Raw genomic sequence first — 23574 nt, forward strand, 5'->3', positions numbered from 1 at the left:
CTGACCAGACAACTTGCAAGAGAAGATATCTGCAATATCACATGGCTGGCCACAGTGTGAACTTGTTAACAAGTAGTGTATTTTCAGGAGGAAAGATGGATTATACATGGCTACTTTCATAGCAGTTCTTACTCAAGAAACTGTTGAAGCTGAATGTGATAAACACATGTGCATTTTACATAAGTACAATACACTGGAGGGTGATAAAATATATTGTGCTTTACACAAACATGATAAATAGATAAGTGTGAATTGATAGTATGATTAATAGGATGATAAATGCATGTGTGTTTTACAAAAGTGTGATAATTACTTGTGTATTTTGCACAAGTGCAATAAATGAAGGATGTTAAAAGCAAAAATGGATTCTACACAAGTCTGCTAAATATGTAAGTGTGTTTTATGTGAACATGAGAAACAGGAGAGTGATAAACAAGTAAGAGTAGAATTTTCGCAGGGGTTCTCCCGATCTCCTGGCTCAGCTTTGGCAAAAGATGGGTGGAAACCCCAAGATAAACGGCAGTAAATGGCCGTTTACGACATTGGTCCAGGGTTTCTGTCGCTCTTTCTCCGAAGTTACGGCGACCAATCAGGAGAATCCCCTCAGAAATTCTAGGCAATGCAATCTACTCTTGATGCAAAGTTGCTTCATTTTCAGCACTGGACACCCAATATTCAGCACTGGACACCCAATATTCAGCACTGGACACCCAATATTCAGCACTGGACACCCAATATTCAGCACTGGACACCCAATATTCAGCACTGGACACCCAATATTCAGCACTGGACACCCAATATTCAGCACTGGACACCCAATTTTCAGCACTGGACACCCAATTTTCAGCACTGGACACCCAATTTTCAGCACTGGACACCCATTTTCAGCACTGGACACCCAATTTTCAGCACTGGACACCCATTTTCAGCACTGGACACCCATTTTCAGCACTGGACACCCATTTTGCTGTGTTACTTACGCTGCTTAATTTTAAAAATAATTGAATCATTCAAATTTTTGTAGCACAGAAAGCGAGTTTGAATTATCAGTGGACTAAATGTCTTTCACACAAGTTTGAGAAGCACATTTTTGCACAAGTGGGAGAAGCAGACAAATGTGTTTTGCCAAAGTGTGATCAACAGGAGCCTTATATACACGCAAGGGTATTTTATAGGAGTATAGCATGCATGAGAAAGCAGCTTACCAGGGAAAGAAAAAGATCCTGCTCCTAATGGGATTGGAACGAAGACATGCTCATTTCAGTAGCAGTAGCTGACACGAGGAAATAATTTACACAGTGGCAACATTACACCTTTCAGCTTTGTGAAATATGGAGTCACATATCGGGATAATGGTCAATGCCGTGATTGTACAAACCTCACATCAATCACCGTCACTAACCAATGACTATTGTTAAAATAGATCCCGTTATGAGGATTGTTTTCTGCCCCATTGGCTTTCCATTGACGCACAAACATCAACCTCGGCTCAGTGGTAGCCCCGTCTCATCCGAAAAACAGCACCTCTGGCAGGGCAGCGCTCCTTCAGTACTGCACTGGAGTGTCAGCCTAGATCATGTGATCCAAGTCTCTATTGCTTTGGATGGGTCTTGTGCTCAAATTGAATGATGTCAGTGTCAGAAAATATCTCAATATTTGTGCCACCCATTGTCCATAAGTACTCGCAGGTAAGGTAGCTGCAGATTTAAGACTTCTGCTGTTCTCCCCTCAACTCACAACTGCACCTTCCCCACTGCAACACCGTGAAATTTTCCCCACATCCCACATTAGCCATCCTGTGGCCTCTCTTAAGCATGATTCCCAAGTCAGTGCCAGTTAGAGCCAGTTTAAGGGGCTTTGTGCCGTGGGCCCACTAGGAACTGGATTAAGGCCCGAACAAACTCATTTTACATTAGACCCCTTCAGGTCAGTGTGTGAGAACGGACATTCATCCCATCAATTGGGGCAGCCTTTAAGACCCCTTTTAAAAAGGAACTCTCACAATAAGGAAGGCCTTTTAAGGTGGAAACCTCACCATCGCTACTTCCTTTCAAAGACTAAGTTTTGCCACAAATGCAAGTTCTTTCTTTCATTCTTTCTATTAGTATTTCTTCTAAACAGTGAATCTTTGACGATAATCCTGGCCCTTTAATGAGTTCCTGCTGGTGAGGCTCCGAGTTTAACCCCAACAGTCTGGTCTTAGATCCACCCCCATTTCTGAGAAGATATCGACATTGCTTTGCAGATCTGTTAAGATGTGGCTGTAACATTACTGCACCAAATAAATATCTCTAGACCCTGTGGATGATGGAATTCTTTGTTGTAAACTTCAAAGACTTGGATTGAGTCCCACTGCCATAGCTTGGTTTAAATCTTGCTTTACTGATCAGTTCCAAAAGGTTAGCGTTCAAAGAGAAGCCTGGGCGGGACCCATTATTCCTGGTGTTCCCTCCGCTTTGTCCTCAGCCCTCATCCCTTATTTGTATGCTATATAATCAATCACACATGTAGAGAGAGCCAGTGAATCTGTCTAACCACAGCACAAAACTTTTCTGCACTTTCTGAACATACATTAGCAGGGGCACTGAAAGGTAATCCACATTGGGCATTAATGCCTGCACACAGGCTGGTGCTGGCTGTGCCCCTTCATACGTTGGGCTTATCCCTGCCACACGATGGCCAGTGCTGGCTGAGCCGGGCATAACTCAGACCGATCTCTGCTGCACACAGTCTATCGCTGTCTGTATCAGTTGATAGGTCAACAACTGCATTTACATAGCGCCTTTAACATAGGAGAACAACCCGAGGCGCTTCACAGGAGAATAATCAGTCAAAAACTGACAACAAGCCAAAGGAGGAGTTATTAGCAGGGGCGACTAAAAGCTTGGTCAAAGAGGTAGATTTTAAGGAGAGTCTTAAAGCAGGAGAGATAGCTAGAGAGGTTTGGAGATGGAAATTCTAGAGCACAGGGACTAGACGGCTGAAGGCACGGCTTCCAATGGTGGGGCAAAGGGAGCGGTGGATGCGTAAGTGGCCAAAGTTAGAGGAACACAGAGTTCTCGGAGGGTTGTAGGGCTGGAGGAGGTTACAGAGATAGGGAGGGAACGAGGCCATGGAGGGGTTTGAACACTCAGGTGAGAATTTTGTGGTTTCACAGTGGGACACCTCTGGAATTCTGTAAGAGACGCTCTCCTGTCTGTTACCCGCGTACAATGCTCTCCTGTCTGTTACCCGCGTACAATGCTCCCCTGTCTGTTACCCGCGTACCATGCTCTCCAGTCTGTTACCCGCGTACGATGCTCTCCTGTCTGTTACCCGTGTACAATGCTCTCCTGTCTGTTACCCGCGTACAATGCTCTCCTGTCTGTTACCCGCGTACGATGCTCTCCTGTCTGTTACCCGTGTACAATACAATTTTAGTGTCACTCTTCCCTCTCAGTTACCCTGTATATAATATACTCCTGTCTGTCATAAGGTGTAAGCCAGCTCTTATAGAATTTTTTTATTTAAAAAAAAATAAAATTTCAACTGCAACAGTCTGGCACTATTTTTGAAAAAAAGGGGTTTTTAAAGAGCAAGTTTAGGAACAGTGTCAGAAAGGTCAGAAATATTTATTGCACTGAATGTTTGAAGTGTTCCCTCATTTCACAAGTCCGTTATGTTTTGGCTGTACTTTCTATTTCCTCACTTGGGGATGGCTAAGAAACTAAACTTTTGAAGATCAGCCAGTGTTATTCTAGTGTGCTGCGGGTGTTCTGCTCTTTAAAAAATTCATTCTGGGGAAGTGGGCGTCGCCAGCATGATCGGCATTTATTGCCCATCCCTAGTTACCCTTGAGAAGATGGTGGTGAGCCGCCTTCCTGAACCGCTGCAGTCCGTGTGGTGAAGGTTCTCCCACAGTGCTGTTAGGAAGGGAGTTGCAGGATTTTGACCCCAGCGACGATGAAGGAACGGCGATATATTTCCAAGTCGGGATGGTGTGTGACTTGGAGGGGAACGTGCAGGTGGTGTTGTTCCCATACGCCTGCTACCCTTGTCCTTCTAGGTGGTAGAGGTTGTGGGTTTGGGAGGTGCTGTCGAAGAAGCCTTGGTGAGTTGCCATAGTGCATCCTGTAGATAGTACACACACTGCAGCCACGGTACATCGATGTTTAAGGTGGTGAATAGGCTGCCAATCAAGTGGACTGCTTTGTCCTGGATGGTGTTGAGCCTCTTGAGTATTGTTGCAGCTGCTGCACCCATCCAAGTGGAGAGTATTCCAGCATACACCTGCCTTGTGCCTTGTGGAGAGGCTTTGGGGAGTCAGGAGGTGAGCCACTCGCCATAGAATACCCAGCTTCTGACCTGCTCTAGAAGCCACGGCATTTATGTGGCTGGTCCAGTTGAGTTTCTGGTCAATGGTGATCTCCGTGATATTGATGGTGTGGGACTTGGCGATGGTAATGTCTTTGAATGTCTCTTGTGGAGGAGGGGGAGAATGCGACCCGCACTATTGCAGTCGAGTAACCTACGATTTCATAGTTTACTTAAAATCTAAGGAACAGCCACTGGAACACAAAACATTCCCATCGCTCTCTATAATTCTGAGCAATGTTTACTCAGCTTGCTCTCACTGACTATAGAAACTTGTGGTGTGGGGCAGGGGAAATGGGCTTGTTGGGCTTAATGTTCCTAAACTTTCTTGCGTCATAAAAACTTCCAACTGCATTAATAATAACTGGAGGTCGCTGATGGAGAGACCAGGGTGGGGGGAGATTTCCTCTCTTGCTAAATCTCACTAACATCATAAATGTCAGCGCAGAGATATCCTATGTTCCTTATTTTTAGTGAATTCATCAAAGTTTTTGAAAAGAACACGTTACAACTTCACCTGAAATAATAATCAGAGGGAATCCTACTCCTGGAAGGTCCCCTATTAAATTTCCTAATGGTTCTGTCTCAAATCTCTCCTTCTTATTGCATTCCTTGAAACTTCTTTTCCAAAAACAGTTGCAGCAAGATTCAGTTGATTTACTTACTTTTATAAATACAATAGTTCCCAGATTGCATTGTAACATCCGATCTGTAACAACCTCCTCCCTGATATCTTGTATTGAAATCTTTGTTTAGTCCCTGACACATCAAAATAATTCCCAGTATCAATGCTGTTACACTGATGCAGTATAATACAACTTTTGTTCAACTCATAGAACCTCAGAAGTCTATAGCACAGAATGAGGCCATTCGGACCATCGTGTCGGTGCTCTCTTCGCTAGAGCAATGCAAAACTAATCCCCCTGCCCTGCTCTCTTCACAACACTATCATCTTCTGGTTCAAACATTTATCTATTCTTCCCTTACAGGTCGCCATGCTCTCAGCCTCAAACACTTTCTGTGGCAACGCATTCCATACTCTAAAAACTCTCTGCGTTTAAAAACCTTCTCTTAGTGACAGTTTTAAATTGACGACCCGACAACCAAATTGCCTATTCACCCTATAAAACGTTTCTTGGCTTCAGTAGAAATAATTTCAGTATCTCAACTCACTCCTCGTAACCATAGTGTCCAATCCCTGGCATCATCTTGGCAAAGCTACCTTCTCTATGGTTTTAATGCTCCTTCTATAATGGGGTATCCAAAACGGCACATAATACTTTAACTGTGATCTAATCATTACCTTGTACAAATTTATCATTCCATTGCATTTATACTCCCATTCCTTTGTTTTCCAACCAAATTGCAGTGCCTCACAATTCTTTGTATTAAGTTGAATCTGCCAACCTGCCTGCTCAACTTTTGCATTGTCAGCACATGTCAATATTCAGCTGCCTATGCCCAGGTCCATGAACCCAGCATTGACCCCTAGGCTAACCCAACTCCAACCCTTCTCCAATCTGAGCAACACCCATTAACACTAACTTTTTATTTCCTGTCTGTTAACCAGGGTTCAGGGTAAGCACATTCCTTATAAAGTGAAGGGCAAGGCTGGTAGAAGTAGGGAACCTTGGATGACTCGGGAGATTGAGGCACTAGTCAAAAAGAAGAAGGAGGCATATGACATGCATAGGCAGCTGGGATCAAGTGGATCCCTTGAAGAGTATCGAGATTGCCGGAGTAGAGTTAAGAGAGAAATCAGGAGGGCAAAAAGGGGATATGAGATTGCTTTGGCAGATCAGGCAAAGGTGAATCCAAAGAGCTTCTACAAATACATAAAGGGCAAAAGGGTAACTAGGGAGAGAGTAGGGCCTCTTAAGGATCAACAAGGTCATCTATGTGCGGAACCACAAGAGATGGGTGAGATCCTGAATGAATATTTCACATCGGTATTTACGGTTGAGAAAGGCATGGATGTTAGGGAACTTGGGAAAATAAATAGTGATGTCTTGAGGAGTGTACATATTACAGAGAGGGAGGTGCTGGAAGTCTTAACGCGCATCAAGGTAGATAAATCTCCGGGACCTGATGAAATGTATCCCAGGACGTTATGGGAGGTTAGGGAGGAAATTGCGGGTCCCCTAGCAGAGATATTTGAATCATCCACCGCTACAGGTGAGGTGCCTGAAGATTGGAGGGTAGCAAATGTTGTGCCTTTGTTTAAGAAGGGCGGCAGGGAAAAGCCTGGGAACTACAGACCAGTGAGCCTGACATCTGTAGTGGGTAAGTTGTTAGAGGGTATTCTGAGGGACAGGATCTACAGGCATTTGGAGAGGCAGGGACTAATTAGGAACAGTCAGCATGGTTTTGTGAGAGGAAAATCATGTCTCACGAATTTGATTGAGTTTTTTGAAGGGGTAACCAAGAAGATAAATGAGGGCTGTGCAGTAGACATGGTCTACATGGACTTCAGCAAAGCATTTGACAAGGTACCGCATGGTAGGTTGTTACATAAGGTTAAATCTCATGGGATCCAAGGTGAGGTAGCCAATTGGATACAAAATTGGCTTGACGACAGAAGACAGAGGGTGGTTGTAGAGGGTTGTTTTTCAAACTGGATGCCTGTGTCCAGCGGTGTGCCTCAGGGATCGGTGCTGGGTCCGCTGTTATTTGTTATTTATATTAATGATTTGGATGAGAATTTAGGAGGCATGGTTAGTAAGTTTGCAGATGACACCAAGATTGGTGGCATTGTGGACAGTGAAGAAGGTTATCTAGGATTGCAACGGGATCTTGATAAATTGGGCCAGTGGGCCGATGAATGGCAGATGGAGTTTAATTTAGATAAATGTGAGGTGATGCATTTTGGTAGATCGAATCGGGCCAGGACCTACTCCGTTAATGGTAGGGCGTTGGGGAGAGTTATAGAACAAAGAGATCTGGGAGTACAGATTCATAGCTCCTTGAAAGTGGAGTCACAGGTGGATAGGGTAGTGAAGAAGGCATTCAGCATGCTTGGTTTCATTGGTCAGAACATTGAATGCAGGAGTTGGGATGTCTTGTTGAAGTTGTACAGGGCATTGGTGAGGCCACACTTGGAGTACTGTGTACAGTTCTGGTCACCCTATTATAGAAAGGATATTATTAAACTGGAAAGAGTGCAGAAAAGATTTACTAGGATGCTACCGGGACTTGATGGTTTGACTTATAGGGAGAGGTTAGACAGACTGGGACTTTTTTCCCTGGAGAGCAGGAGGTTAAGGGGTGATCTTATAGAAGTCTATAAAATAATGAGGGGCATAGATAAGGTAGATAGTCAAAATCTTTTCCCAAAGGTAGGGGAGTCTATAACGAGGGGGCATAGATTTAAGGTGAGAGGGGAGAGATACAAAAGGGTCCAGAGGGGCAATTTTTTCACTCAAAGGGTGGTGAGTGTCTGGAACGAGCTGCCAGAGGCAGTAGTAGAGGCGGGTACAATTTTGTCTTTTAAAAAGCATTTGGACAGTTACATGGGTAAGATGGGTATAGAGGGATATGGGCCAAGTGCAGGCAATTGGGACTAGCTTAGTGGTATAAACTGGGCGACATGGACATGTTGGGCCGAAGGGCCTGTTTCCATGTTGTAACTTCTATGATTCTATGATTCTATGATTCTATATACTGCTGTATTTACTCTTATACCACATGCTCGAATTTTAGTAGTAAGCCTTCTGCAAGACACCTTATTGAATACCTTTTGAAAATCCATTTAAACTACAAATACTGTAGTCCCTTTATTCAATCAGTCACTTCTTCAAAAAACTTGCCTTTAACAGATTTGTTCCAGCTGTCCATGGTTATCCCATGAATCTCCAAGGGCTCACTAACTTGATCTCGATTTATGGAGCCCAGGCGTTTGCTTACAATTGACATTGGACTAACTGGATTGTAGTTACCTGGTTTATCCTTCTCTACTTTCTTTAAGAGAGATGTTACATTGTCTGCCCCCACAGCCTCTAGCACAACTTTCATAGCTAAGGAGGATTGAAAAATTGTCGGCGCCTCTGCTCTCTCCTCTCTGACTTCTTTCAACAGCCTAGGATTCACACTGTCAAGACCCAGTTACTTATGCACTTTGAGTTATGCTCACTTTTTCAGAACTGACTCCTGCTCTACAGCTGTCTATAACAGTTGTTCCATACCCTCCTTAAATATACCTACAAACACACTTCACTCCCAGTTGTAAACACAAATGTAACATCTGAAGGTAATATCGCCACCATATCTTCATCTTCTACAACTAGACTCCCCCTTCCAGCCCTGAGCGGTCCTACTCCCTCTTTAATTATTGTTTTACTTTTAATTTGCTTATTTTTCCCTTTTATATTATTCACTCGTCTTTTTTCAATATTCCTCATGACTTTCTTTACCATTTGTTAGTCTTAGCTTTATGCCATGCCTCCCTTTTGAACTTCAATTGAGTTTTAACCTATAGATCCATGGAACTCTATCCATTGATGCCTTATTCACCTTATAGGAATATTTCTATTTTGTACTCAAGTGAATCAATCAGGGCAGCAGTGTGTTTGCTGTCAGATGTAACACTGTCGCCAAGCAATAAGAGCCCAGAAAATGAATGTAATGGGGCTGGTGTTACATACTACACAGAATAACACTCCCTAGTTCTCGTTAAGATAGCCCCACATCTCCTCCACTGCTAAGTTAGTCAAGAAACTTTCTTTGCTCTTTCATGCCCAAACACTCATCCCCTCAATACTCTACCTGATCAAGACACAAAGACCTCTCCCATGTCTCTGAAGACTGCCTTAGTGCTTCTACAAAGGATATAAGAGAAACCTTGCTTGACAGTCATTCCTACTTCACCTCTAGCCTCTAACCTCTCTCTCCCCACTACCACTCTATTTTCTGATACTAGTGTGATTAGTGCTTGTGTTCTCCAAATATACTATCCTACATGCTTTTCCTCCTCCCTCACTGTATTGAAATCAAGACACATTACCCAGTCTACTATTGTGTTTTATTGATTCCCAGGGCCTCAAAACTCAGGAACCTCCTTCAGTCACTCTGCTCCTGTAATGTGCATTTTTCCAGTCAGGGAGTCTTGTTCCTGCTCACCCCTAACTATATCTTGGTCACCATTATTCACCAAATATTCCCCATTTTTAGGGCACGTGTGAACACTTCCAAAGACTTCAGGAGTAAGGCTCACCTACAAGTGTAGTCTTTGAGACAGTGACAAATGTATCTACAGTAAAAATGGCAAAAAGATCCCGATACACAAGAGCGAGTTCTGGGAACCTTCCTCTTACTCGATAGTACGGAGAGTCTTCAACTTTTTCTCAAGTTCGATAACTGGGAGCCCAGCTGGAGGAACTGCTTGCGGTTGTCTGAGACACTCAGTGTCCAGAAAGTCTCACATCAGGCAACATAGGTTGACACTGCCTTTCCAAAATAAACAGACTCAAAAGACTTGGAAACTCAAATAACTGAAAATTGAATCAAACCCACTGCGCTTCAGTGCAGGACACCAGTTCAAGCCGAACCTCTTGCAGAATGGGCGTGTAATTGGCAAATGAATTTCAATATAGATAAGTGTGAGGTGGTGCATTTTGGTAGGAAGAATAAAGAGGCCACATACTGCTTGGATAATAAGAGTTCAAATGGGATAGAGGAGCAAAGGGATCTAGGGGTACAGATACACAAATCACTAAAAGTAGAGATGCAGGTTAACAAGGCCATAAAAAAGGCAAACCATGCACTAGGGTTCATTTCTAAAGGGATAGAATTGAAAAGCAGAGAAGTTATGTTGAACTTGTATAGAACCTTGGTTAGACCACACTCTGAGTACTGTGCACAGTTCTGATCTCCATATTATAAAAGGTTATAGAAGCACTGGAGAAGGTGCAAAAAAGATTTACTAGGATGATTCTAGAACTGAGTGGTTACACCGATCAGGAAAGGCTGAACAGGCTGGGGCTCTTTTCTCTAGAAAAGAGAAGACTGAGGGGTGACCTGATAGAGGTCTTTAATATAATGAAAGGGTTTGATAGGGTAGACGTAGAGATGGTGTTTCCACTTGCGGGGGAGACCAGAACTAGGGGCAATAACTATAAGATAGTCACTAATAAATCCAGTAGGGAATTCAGGTGAAACTTCTTTATCCAGAGAGTGGTTAGAATGTGGAACTCACTACCACAGGGAGTAGTTGAGGCGAATAGCATTGATGCATTTAAGGGGAAGCTAGATAAACACATGAGGGAGAAAGGAATAGAAGGATATCCTGATAGGGTTAGATGAAATAGGGAGGGAGGAGGCTCAAGTGCAGCATGAACACTGGCATGGACCTGTTGGGCCGAATGGCCTGTTTCTGTGCTATACATTCTATGTAATTCACTCAGCTGCCTTCTCACTCCACTGACCTTGTCACTCAATTGCGTTTTGCTTGTACAATCAAGCTAAACCCACTCAAAAATAGCAAGGACCTGCCTTGTCCTTACCTACATGCACACAGTTAACACCACTTTTTCTCATGCCGTGCCAAGTGCCTGGGAACATGTTTCTATATTCAAGGTGCTACATAAATACAATTTGTTGTTGTTTTTGTCTTGCAGATTCAGTCCTACTCTATCCAAGTGCTGAACTCCTGTTCCACACCTACTCTCAATAAAAACTCACTGTTAGTCTCCAATAGCTCAAGTGAAAATTGAACTTAGTGGACCTCATCAGAACTGGAGAGGCCCAGGTCCCACAGTCACCCTACATTCTCACCTCTGAGCAATCTCGGTGCTAAGGTGGCCAAAATTGCACACAATATTGGAGACGTGACCTCACCTGTGAGCTAGACAAGATTTAAACAACGTAGAAACACAGAAACATAGAAAAAGTTACAGCACAGAAGGAGGCCATTCGGCCCATCGTGTCTGTGGCGGTCGAAAAAGAGCTGCCCAGGCTAATCCCACTTTCCAGCTCTTGGTCCGTAGCCCTGTAGGTTACAGCACTTCAAGTTCACATTCAAGTACTTTTTAAATGAGCTGAGGGTTTCTGCCTCTGCCACCCTTTCAGGCAGTGAGTTCCAGACCCCCACCACCCTCTGGGTGAAAATATTTCTCCTCAGCTCCCCTCTAATCCTTCTACCAATCCCTTTAAATCTATGCCCCCTGGTCACTGACCCCTCTGCTGAGGGAAACAGGTCTTTCCTATCCACTCCCCTCATAATTTTATACACCTCAATTAAATCTCACCTCAGCCTCCTTGAAAGAAAAGTAAATTACTGTGGGTGCTGGACATCTGAAATAAAAACGCTTTGCCAGATTTTCCATGGCTCTCTCCCCCTCTGCTATTCTGCTGTAACCATTTACACCTCTTCTGGACCCATCTTCTGTTTCCATGTTTGTCCCATTACCACCCCCTTTTGCCTTGAACCATCATCTCTTTTGTCATTTAATTACTCCGACACCACCCCCCCACCCTATCATAGACCTTCCCCCCACCTTTTCTCTGACTCTGCTATTTCTTACAAACTGTTCATCTCCAACATCTTCCAGTTCTGATGAAAGGTCGTCGACCTGAAATGTTAATTCTGTTTCACTCTCTGCAGATGCTGCCTGACCTGCTGAGTATTTCCAGCATTTTCTGTTCTTGTTTAAATAACATGGTTCAACTAAAATCAAACCCTTTTGGAAAGCACTCCAGCACTTGCAAATAGCTTGAAACTGACTGCGTAGAAGGAGATAGCGACGGAGAAACTTAATGCTTTTATAATCAAGAATATTATGAATAAAGGATTGGAATTAGAGATACATGCAGCTAATATAAATATTGACCTCCAGTGTCACCAACACTCCCCATTTACTCCTGGGTCCCAGGATTTGCAGGGTTTTTATATGCTTGTGCTTCTCACTGGAAATTTAAAGATAAGCAAAGGTATGTTTAAAGATCCTGCATTATTGACATCACAGAAACACGGCTGTGAACAGAACAAGGATGTGAGAGGGAGCTGGAATGGTCCAGACTAATTGTGCCATTACAAAGCAGCAGGAGGTGATACATAAAGATACACTCCATGATGTCCCTCAAGGAACTCGATCCTAATGCAACAACAACTTGCACTAATATGGCACCTTTAACGTGGTAAAAACGTGCCAAGGCGCTTCACAGGAGCGTTATCAGACTAAATTTGACACCAAGCCCCATAAAGAGATGTTAGGACAGGGTAGGTTTTAAGGAGCGACTTAAAAGGGGAGAGAGAGGAGGTGAGGTTTAGGGAGGGAATTCCGGAGCTTAGGGCCGAGAGAGCTGAAGGCACGGCCGCCAATGGTGGAGCGATGAAAATCAGAATACTAGTGTTGGGAGTGTTACTCTCGCCCATGATATACACATCAGGGCCATCATTCTCACACCCAACATGTATACTGGAGACACCACTCCACTCTGATACACCTTCCAGTCGATTCGTTGAACTATCCCCCCCACCACTTCACATTTTCTGCTTGTACTCATTCAGCTGGATTTTTTTTTTTTAAAATTGCATTCTGTGCTGTAGACCTCTCAGCCCAAGGGCACCTCACAGTGTGATTTTGACAATACAGCTCAGATTACCCCATAATGGAGGGACACAGGCAACGAATGGGGCCCGGCTAATTAAATTTCTGCCCCATTGTACAAATTACTTCAACGTCGACATGCCCAACGGATGCAATACCACAGTGCCCCTGCTGGTGGTGCCCCTGAGCTATGAGAAGTCGCTGCTCACAGCAGCAGCACCATCGGCCGTTCTGCGGGACTGAGGGGAAATGTTTGGATGTACACTGTCCAAATCAATATTAAAAAAAAAAGCCCAACGCCTCTTTTAAACCAGCTTGAATTAGTAATGTTCACACTGCCTTTCCAAAATGCTTGTGTCGCTCTTCAGCTGTCTCACTGACGTGTCACTTTCTCGGGCTCTCGTCGGTCAACAGTAATCATGTGACCTTTTCCGGATGTTGGCATAGCATTCTAGCAATCCGATTGGCCAGCAGTAAGTACCAACGCTAACTGTGTTGCTTTGGAACAATGGCGTTCTTGAGCGCTGAATAATTCATGGGGACAGCACGACTGAAAAATACGATCTGCCATTGGTCTGGAATTAGTGTTCCTCGGTCAGTGACCCTTGACCCTTTCCGTGGTAACCGCTGATTATTGATTTCAAGCGCTGTGATTGATCAGCAGAAACCATGTGACTGAAAATCTCCGCCACCGTTAAGTGCTGTTTATTGGGGGGTTTTTTTTGGCAACTATGTGCTCATTTCTACGGTAAACTGCGATCAGAACTATAACAAAGTGGCATCACGCGGTAGTTCCAACTGATTTTACTTTGGCTACAGAAAAAAAAAATAAAACCTCTTTTAAAAATGTCAGCAGGGTCCTTACCTGAGAGGGCAGGGTTCCCGCATATTATAAAATAAAGAAATACTCTGACCTCTCACGGTGCAGCTCACAGCTTGAGATAATGGAGGCTCAGTGGGATCTTCCAATAAGCATTCACACAGAATATGTTGGAAAGGTTTCATTCATGTGAGACCAGCTGGGGAAGGAGAAGGTGGGGATAACTGCCAGGAGCCCACACCTGGGGTGGGCAGTAGCAGGTTTAATGGGCTGCTCAATCGTTCGATTCCTGGGCGCAGAGAACTGGAGGGGGGGGGTGGGGGGAAAGAGGGTCAGATGTCAATCTTAGACTTCCTGTCTAGTTGGGAGTCAGCCAGTCTGGAATCAATCTGGAATGGAAATCAGCACCAAGGGGTGAGAACTCCCTTTCCACGTTTACCACCCAGTGGTTCCAGAGATTTGCTCGTCAGCTATATGTGTCCCGCCATAAAGGGAACGGTCCAAGGAGTCACAGCCCTACCAGTGGGACAGGGGTTGAATGTAGACAAATAGATATGGTCACATGTAGATATTGGAGAAAATGGTGGCTCTTTGTGATATTGTTCAGAGTTTAGTTTCTTTTATGATAAATGGTGGGAGTTCCAGAAGGTAGGGCTAGCTCTGCACTGTGGCTCCAGGCCATCTCACCAGGGCTACCCTTGCACTGTAACTCCAGGCATTCTCTCAGGGCCCAGCCCTCACTGTGGCACCAGGCAATCTCTCAGGGCCTAGTCCTCACTGTAACTCTGGGCATTCTCTCAGGGCCCAGCCCTTACTGTAACTCTGGGCATTCTCTCAGGGCCCAGCCCTCACTGTAACTCTGGGCAATCTCTCAGGGCCTAGTCCTCACTGTAACTCTGGGCAATCTCTCAGGGCCTAGTCCTCACTGTAACTCTGGGCATTCTCTCAGGGCCCAGCCCTCACTGTAACTCTGGGCAATCTCTCAGGGCCTAGCCCTCACTGTAACTCTGGGCAATCTCTCAGGGCCCAGCCCTCACTGTAACTCTAGGCATTCTCTCAGGGCCCAGCCCTCACTGTAACTCTGGGCAATCTCTCAGGGCCCAGCCCTCACTGTAACTCTAGGCATTCTCTCAGGGCCCAGCCCTCACTGTAACTCTGGGCAATCTCTCAGGGCCCAGCCCTCACTGTAACTCTAGGCATTCTCTCAGGGCCCAGCCCTCACTGTAACTCTAGGCAATCTCTCAGGGCCTAGTCCTCACTGTAACTCTGGGCATTCTCTCAGGGCCCAGCCCTCACTGTAACTCTAGGCAATCTCTCAGGGCCTAGTCCTCACTGTAACTCTAGGCATTCTCTCAGGGCCCAGCCCTCACTGTAACTCTAGGCAATCTCTCAGGGTCTAGCCCTCACTGTAACTCTAGGCAATCTCTCAGGGTCTAGCCCTCACTGTAACTCTGGGCATTCTCTCAGGGCCTAGTCCTCACTGTAACTCTGGGCAATCTCTCAGGGCCCAGCCCTCACTGTAACTCTGGGCAATCTCTCAGGGCCTAGTCCTCACTGTAACTCTGGGCAATCTCTCAGGGCCCAGCCCTCACTGTAACTCTAGGCATTCTCTCAGGGCCCAGCCCTCACTGTAACTCTAGGCAATCTCTCAGGGCCTAGTCCTCACTGTAACTCTGGGCATTCTCTCAGGGCCCAGCCCTCACTATAACTCTAGGCAATCTCTCAGGGTCTAGCCCTCACTGTAACTCTAGGCAATCTCTCAGGGTCTAGTCCTCACTGTAACTCTGGGCATTCTCTCAGGGCCTAGTCCTCACTGTAACTCCGGGCATTCTCTCAAGGTCTAGCCCTCACTGTAACTCTAGGCAATCTCTCAGGGCCCAGCCCTCACTGTAACTCTAGGCAATCTCTCAGGGTCTAGCCCTCACTGTAACTCTAGGCATTCTCTCAGGGCCCAGCCCTCACTGTAACTCTAGGCATTCTCTCAGGGCCTAGTCCTCACTGTAACTCTGGGCAATCTCTCAGGGCCCAGCCCTCACTGTAACTCTAGGCAATCTCTCAGGGTCTAGCCCTCACTGTAACTCTGGGCATTCTCTCAAGGTCTAGCCCTCACTGTAACTCTAGGCAATCTCTCAGGGCCCAGCCCTCACTGTAACTCTAGGCAATCTCTCAGGGTCTAGCCCTCACTGTAACTCTAGGCATTCTCTCAGGGCCCAGCCCTCACTGTAACTCTAGGCATTCTCTCAGGGCCTAGTCCTCACTGTAACTCTGGGCAATCTCTCAGGGCCCAGCCCTCACTGTAACTCTCGGCAATCTCTCAGGGTCTAGCCCTCACTGTAACTCTGGGCAATCTCTCAGGGTCTAGTCCTCACTGTAACTCTAGGCAATCTCTCAGGGTCTAGCCCTCACTGTAACTCTAGGCAATCTCTCAGGGTCTAGCCCTCACTGTAACTCTAGGCATTCTCTCAGGGTCTAGCCCTCACTGTAACTCTGGGCATTCTCTCAGGGCCCAGCCCTCACTGTAACTCTGGGCAATCTCTCAGGGTCTAGTCCTCACTGTAACTCCAGGCATTCTCTCAGGGTCTAGTCCTCACTGTAACTCTAGGCAATCTCTCAGGGTCTAGTCCTCACTGTAACTCTAGGCAATCTCTCAGGGTCTAGCCCTCACTGTAACTCTGGGCAATCTCTCAGGGTCTAGTCCTCACTGTAACTCTAGGCAATCTCTCAGGGTCTAGTCCTCACTGTAACTCCAGGCATTCTCTCAGGGTCTAGTCCTCACTGTAACTCCAGGCATTCTCTCAAGGTCTAGCCCTCACTGTGGCTTCAGGCTTTCTTCAAGGACTAGCCCTGCACCCTGCGGCCTGGCCTTCCCTCAGGACGCCACAAATTTTTCTGCACACCTCCCTGGTAAACCTCAATCTCTGGATTTATTAGTCCTCAGGCAGGCTGAGTGAGGTCCTCCAGGGCCTTTAGCTGCGGTTATAGGGCTATGAATGAACAAGGCACTTCCAGCATCCAAAATCATTTTGAGATTTTCTTCCCCCTCCTCCTAACACACTGGGCCTGATTTTAACCTCGGAGCCCAGTACCCCGCGCATCTGTGGATATTCGCGTGGGGGACCCGGAGGTTAACTGAGTGCGTCACAATCTGCAATTGCAACTCAATTGAAGGTGAGTATTTGAGTTTCAGGGTTTCCCATGTGCCAGGCAGCCAGATTAACAGGCTGGCTGCCTAATGGCAGTGAAAGGAGCTGCTCATCAGAGAGGGGGGGGCAGGAGGGAGAGAGAGATCATCAGCACTGCAATAAAGCAGAGTTGGGGGGGGCATGGACGACATCTGGGGGTCAGCCAGCATCGGGATCGGAGGGGGGCTGGGTGTCCAGCATCGGGATCGGAGCGGGGGTGGGAGGGCAGCCGTTTGTGGGGGGGCCTGTCGACCAGGTGCGCTTGTTGGTCTTGCTCCTCTGGGCCCACAAGCAGTGCCATAAAGGCACTCACCTCATGGATCCGGCCCTTCCCGCCTGCTTTCACCTGACGTGAATTGGAAGCGATGGGAAACCTGAACAGGTAAGGGTTAAATTCATTTAAGTTTTCCAATATACAAAGAATTAATTACCTCAAGTATTTCAATGAGGTACATTGCCCCTTTAAGTATCAGCCTAGCGGCTTTAAGTGGGGGTGGGACTTCCTGGTGCCTGTTGTGTGCATGCATCCAAACCTGCCTGGGTTAAACCAAGACGTGGGCGCGTTAGAGCCGGGATGCGGTCCCGCTCCAAAAAGTTATTATTTTAACCTCCTATCTTTCCCCAACCCACCCATTCTTGGGGGTTAAAATTACCCCCCCACCAAACTTCCGAGCCTGAAAGGCACACCTATTCAGTCCAGTATGGTGCCTGGATTTGAGTATGAAACGGCCATTGGGCCCCCTTGACACACCAACAATCTTCCAACCACAGAACTTTAATGTTGAACGCGAATCTGAAAGGATACGCAACTAATTTGGCTTCCCTGGCTCACAGCTCTCAATTTATATGGGTGCAAGCAACACTTGACCTGTGCTGGGGGCAAATACAGGAGAATGGGGCCCAGGTCACTCTGACCTCACCTGGACCTCATTAGCATATGATTTAAATAGGGCCCCCATCCACGAGGCATAAAAGAATGCAGGGGCTAAATTTGGGAACAGGAAAAAATGTGGGCAGTGCAAATCGGGCGTTGTGGGCGGGCACCAAGTTTCCTTGACATTTCAACTAAAAAATGGGCACCAAACCCAGGAAAATCCACCCCACCAGGTGAACAGATTGAACGTGATGTGTGAACGTACGGGATGGAAGTTTGTAGAGATGAGGTGGGAAAAGGAGGAGCTGACTGATTCCCTCACCTTCCAGGGATATCATTGACAATAAAACCACTGGACCACAATGGAAAGTGACCAGATCAGGTGTACAGCCAGCAAACTGCCAGAGCGAGATTCAGATATCCCCCACTCCATCACCAGGGAGAACAGGTGACAACGCTGCCTCATTAGAGGTACACCTAGATGACCATCAGCGAGGTCAGACACGGTACCACCCAGAGAAAATCATTTTCAGTTTATTTCATTTCCCTTGTGGTCCAGTGTCCAAGGCACCCATACCACCCCAGAGGTCTCCTCCTCCCCCCAGCACAGACTTTCCCTCCCAAGCTCACCCGCTGTGTGTCATCACAGACAGTTCCCAGAAGACACACAAACACTGACTTGTGTCCCTTTAGCTTCCAATGCCGTGTTGCATTGTGCACATACAAAACAGATAATACAACAGCACTACATGCATGTCTCAGGTTACAAGCCACATTGAGCACCTAGACTGGGTGCAAGTGAGCACTTTTCTTGAACCTGCATCAAACCGACCTGAATACAACTGGAGCTTCTGCTTTCTAGTGATCAATCAAGTCACTTGGATTTCAGTAAAATATAATGTGGGGAGAAACACCTAACAGTACAATGATGGATCTGTCCTTCTAACCCTATCAACATATCCTTCTATTCCTTTCTCCCTCATGTGTTTATCTCCCTTCCCTTTAAATGTATCTATGCTATTTGCCTCAACTACTCCTTGTGGTAGTGAGTTCCACATTCTTACCACTCTCTGGGTAAAGAAGTTTCTCCTGAATTCTCTACTGGATTTATCAGCGACTATTCTATATTTATGACCTCTAGTTTTGGACTCCCCCACAAGTGGAAACATTTTCTCTACGTCTACCCTGTCAAACACTTTCATTATCTTAAAGACCTCTATCAGGTCACACCTCAGTCTTCTAGAGAAAAGAGCCCCAGCCTGTTCAGCCTTTCCTGATAAAGATATCCTCTCAGTTCTGGTATCATTCCAGTAAATCTTTTTTGCACTTTCTCCAATGCATCTATGTCCTTTCTATAATATGGAGACCAGAACTGTGCACAATACTCCAAGTGTGGTCTAACCAAGGTTCTATACAAATTTAACATAACTTCTCTGCTTTTCAATTCTATCCCTCTAGAAATGAACCCCAGTGCTTGGTTTGCCTTTTTTATGGCCGTTTTAACCTGCGTTGTTACTTTTAGTTATTTGTGTATCCGTTCCCCTAGATCGGCTGGTATAAAGATGGTTACGGCCACGGAACGAGTGTTAATCAGCCACTGCGAATCCTTCCACTACATCACACTGTTCTCCAAGGGGAGAGTGCAAAGATACGATTTCGGTTCACACATGTAGAGTGGCCACTTGATCCAGGCCCCTGAGCGTTGCCATGGAGCTGTCCACGAGTCGGGGCAAGTTTAATCTGGGTGGGGCGGGAGAGGGGAAACAGGTCGCTGATTTTCAAAAAACTACGAGCTGTAGCTTCCCTTCGTCCAGGCGGCCACGTCCAAAACACCTCTACGAAAAGTAACAGTAAACATTATTGCTGGAGTCTGACAGCATTACTTCTTGGGCATGTCGGCACAATGCAACATGTGAATCTGATTACTGTCTCTGTGAAGATTTCCTGGAAGATTCTAGAGAATAGCGGAATTTTTTAAAAAAACGCAGCAGACCAGAAGCAATAACATCTCAACACATCTTGCGCCAAAGTGATGAAAAGGAGCTTTATTTAGCAGCATAAGGGCAGCAATGTCGTCATTGGCAAATGGAGTGGAATGACCCTTGCGAAATGGAAAGTGTTATATTTTTAGTTGTACACTCCAATACTTCTGCTGTTAGGCTTTGCGCCCTCACTATAACGCTTTGCGGTTTGCAGCACTGAGTTTCGCTGGTACCTTTCGATGCATGCATGTGATTTCCACCAAAACCTTCAAGTGCCTCACCCAAATTTGCAAGCCTAAACAAGAGCATGCCGGTGTGCTATATGACCATGAGACATCATAGCTGAGCCTGATATGTCGCTAAACTGGTATCCGCATGCGTGCATTTGAAAGTGGGGTCCATTTCATTTAATAAAGGCCATTGGGGCAGGTCAGTGGAGCACTGCCAACGACCATAGAACAATCCCACAGAACAATAACTCAGAACCTTCAGGAGAGGGGAAAAGGAGAGTAAACCTGGGGGAAGATAAAAGGATAAATCTCCCTCTTTAAAAAAGGACAATTACCAAGGGCACGGTGATCAGCCCAAGCCTGAGTCATCTAGATTTATAAACAGCAAACACTTGCGACAAATGACCAAACCCGATTGGAAAAATACACCACAAAAGAGAAATGTTCATCGAGGAGATGAATTCCATTCTGATGTGCTGCCAAACGGAATCGTACAGTATCTTTCAAGGTATTCTGCATCCTTGTGAGACCTGTTTTTAAAAAAAAATATTTTTCTGGTGAAGAGAGAGAGAGAGAGAGTATAGAACAAGAAAAGGCTGTTCAACCCATCGAGCTCATTTCCTCAACAGAGCACAGAAGAACTGTAACATGGACTCTACCCAGAGGATTCTTCAAAGCCCCTCCCAAATGCCAAAGTCCAGAATATCCGTGTGAACATCCTTCATAATTCATCTCCGACCTTACCTTTCTGTGAACGACTTTCGCACGGACACAGCAGCTTAGGAATCACCAAGTTTCACAAAACCTTCGAGCATCGCGTTCTATATTTATCCTTATAACTCAATGCTGCTACTAGCCACACATCCGCCCACTTCATTTTTGACAATGTTCGTTTATAGAGCAATCACCTTGCTCTTTATATCTCTGATCCTGCAGGGAGACTACAATTCTGTCTCATCTCAAGCCCTGCTCAAGACTCAAGGATGGTGCACTCATCCTCCCATTCTGCTCTCACTACACCCTTGTGCACTGTCGCGAGCAGAGAGAGACCAGTATTTAAAATGAACCCTGTGAATGGTAATAATCCAGAGAAGAGAGGGGGTGGGGGGCAGCAGGGGGACGGTGTTAGCGTGTTTCAGAATCAGAGCAGCTTCAAGGAATGACTGCAGATTGACAAAGGGACATCGGCGACAAGAACAGTGTAGCTAAGAGATGGCTTACCTCGCACGACTGGATACAATGGATGAGGCGGGGGTCTGGGTACCAACGCAGCATCCCTGTGCACACCATACTCTGCAGGAGAACACATTGGTGTAATTTCTTTAGTCGAGTTAACAAGGAAAATAGAAATGGCAGATTACACGAATAAATTTAAAAATAATGAACTTGCATTTATATAGCACTTTTTATGACCACCAGGATGTCCCAAAGTGCTTCACAGCCAATTTTGAAGTTTAGTCACTCTTGTAATGAAGGGAAACACCGCAGCCAATTTGCGCACAGCAAGATCCCACTAACAAAAATGTGATAAATGACCAGATCATCTGTTTTTAGTGGTGTTGTTTGAGGGATAAATTTTGACCAGGACACCAGGGGAATTCAGCGAGTTATTGTGATCCGGAATGCACTGCCTGAAAGAGTGGTGGAAGCAGAAACAATCGTAGAGGAATTGGATATATACCTGTAAAGGAAGAATCTGCAAGGCTATGGGTAAAGAGCAGGAGGAGTGGGACTAATTGGATATCTCTTTCAAAGAGCCAGCACAGGCATGATGGGCCGAATGGCCTCCCTTCTGTCCTGTATGATTCTAACTCCCCATCTCATTGAAAGGTACCATGGGATCATTTAGGTCCACCTGAGAGGATGGTAGGGCCCCCTTTTAACGTCTCATCGGAAATATACTAGCAGATCTCCCGTAACGTTGCTTGTGGCAGGTCAGAGGGTTTGTTAAAATGTGATACCTGAAGTATGGTGGCTAAGGTGCGATTGGAAGTAAGTATGACACTTACAGGAAGTGCGTGCTGTACCCAAAACTATTGATATATTATATACATGTCTACGCAATAAGAACAGAAAATGCTGGAAACACACAATGACTCAATCAGCATCTACGAGAGAACAAGAAATGAATATTTTATGTGGAAATTATTCCATTTTTCACTGCTGACATTCTTCACCCCTATTGAGCACAAAGATATCAAAGATGATCAAACAGAGAGACAGTGATGGCCATAAAAATGGTCTCTTCTATCCATTCCCACCCCGAGTCTGTGCCATCCAATATGGCAGTGAATCCACCGCCAATTTGGCACTGCTTCTGTGACGAGCTGTCCACGCTGTAGTTCATTAAAGGGGGCTAATGTTGCACTTTGAACTATCAACCAGATGCTTTTGATCAAAGGTCAACCAAATTGAACACTTCACGAGTGCTGATGCCCACCATCACGCCACCTGGCGCTGCCGCTACTGGGTCATTACCAAACTGCTCATCTATCTGCAGTCCCCAGCAAGACCAACAGAAACAAACACTCGTTCTGGGCAATGCAGCAACAGATTACAGTGACAGATCAATCCGTGAATACACCGCCGGATGTGTTGCTGAACCGTTCAGACCAGGAAAGATTCCAGGGTCAACCCCCGGTTTGTGCTCCGAGGATTCTACAATTGAATAAAATGTGCTAGGGCCAGGAAGTGGTAAATTTAAAATGAGGGAGTCAGGGCTCCCGCTCCTGATCCCTATCCGGCGAGTCCTGCAGGAGGGCACGGCTTGCATGAGTCTCAGCTAGGGTACGGGAGCATAGTGGTTATGTTACTGGGCTAGTAATCCAGAGGCCTGGACTAAAATCCAGAGTCATAAGTTCAAATCCCGCCACGGCAGCTGGTGAATTTAAATTCAATTAATTAATTAAATTCAATTAATTAAATAAAAATCTGGAATTAAAATACTAGTATCAGTAATGGTGGCCATGAAACTACCGGATTGTCGTAAAAACCCATCTGGTTCACTAATGTCCTTTAGGGAAGGAAACCTGCCGTCCTTACCTGGTCTGGCCTATATGTGACTCCAGACCCACAGCAATGTGGTTGATTCTTAATTGCCCTCTGAAATGGCCTAGCAAGCCACTCAGTTGTAAAATCTCGCTACGAAAAGTCAGCGGTTCAAGAAGGCGGCTCACCACCACCTTCTTGAGGGCAATTAGGGATAGGCAATAAATGCCGGCCTCTCCAGCGACGCCCACATCCCGTGAACGAATAAAAAAAAAGCTGACGCCCCCATTGTTGAATAACCCCTCGTTCATGAAGACATTCGTGGGACAGCTGCCAGCATCCAAGGGATGAACCCAGGCACGAGATAGCACTCGGGGAAGGGGAGGGAAAATCGGAAAAATATTTACAATATTAAAGGTTCAGACACAGCAAAACTCCTCACAATTTTCCACTCTGTTGATGCAATATTTAAGCTGTAATATTAATCATGTGACTGCCTTGGTGCATCTGGGGGTGATGATGACAGGGCAAAGCTCAGGGACCAGAATTGGAATGACATGTAGGCCCCCACCTCCCCATTTCTTTATCTATATGATTTTGTC

The 23574-nt window shown here is 45.7% G+C and overlaps 1 protein-coding gene across 1 annotated transcript in view; it reads right to left on the reverse strand.

Moving 5' to 3' along the window:
• Positions 1 to 23574, reverse strand: part of pappa2 (pappalysin 2) — a 565518-nt gene that overhangs the window by 32886 nt on the left and 509058 nt on the right. Inside the window, exon 20 of the mRNA XM_067990736.1 lies at positions 21206 to 21277. Within this exon, the coding sequence (XP_067846837.1) occupies positions 21206 to 21277 (72 nt within the window). The remainder of the gene's footprint in view (positions 1 to 21205; positions 21278 to 23574) is intronic.

The sequence above is a fragment of the Heptranchias perlo genome, chromosome 9 (assembly GCF_035084215.1).
Source record: "Heptranchias perlo isolate sHepPer1 chromosome 9, sHepPer1.hap1, whole genome shotgun sequence".
In the NCBI taxonomy this organism is placed as follows: domain Eukaryota; kingdom Metazoa; phylum Chordata; class Chondrichthyes; order Hexanchiformes; family Hexanchidae; genus Heptranchias; species Heptranchias perlo.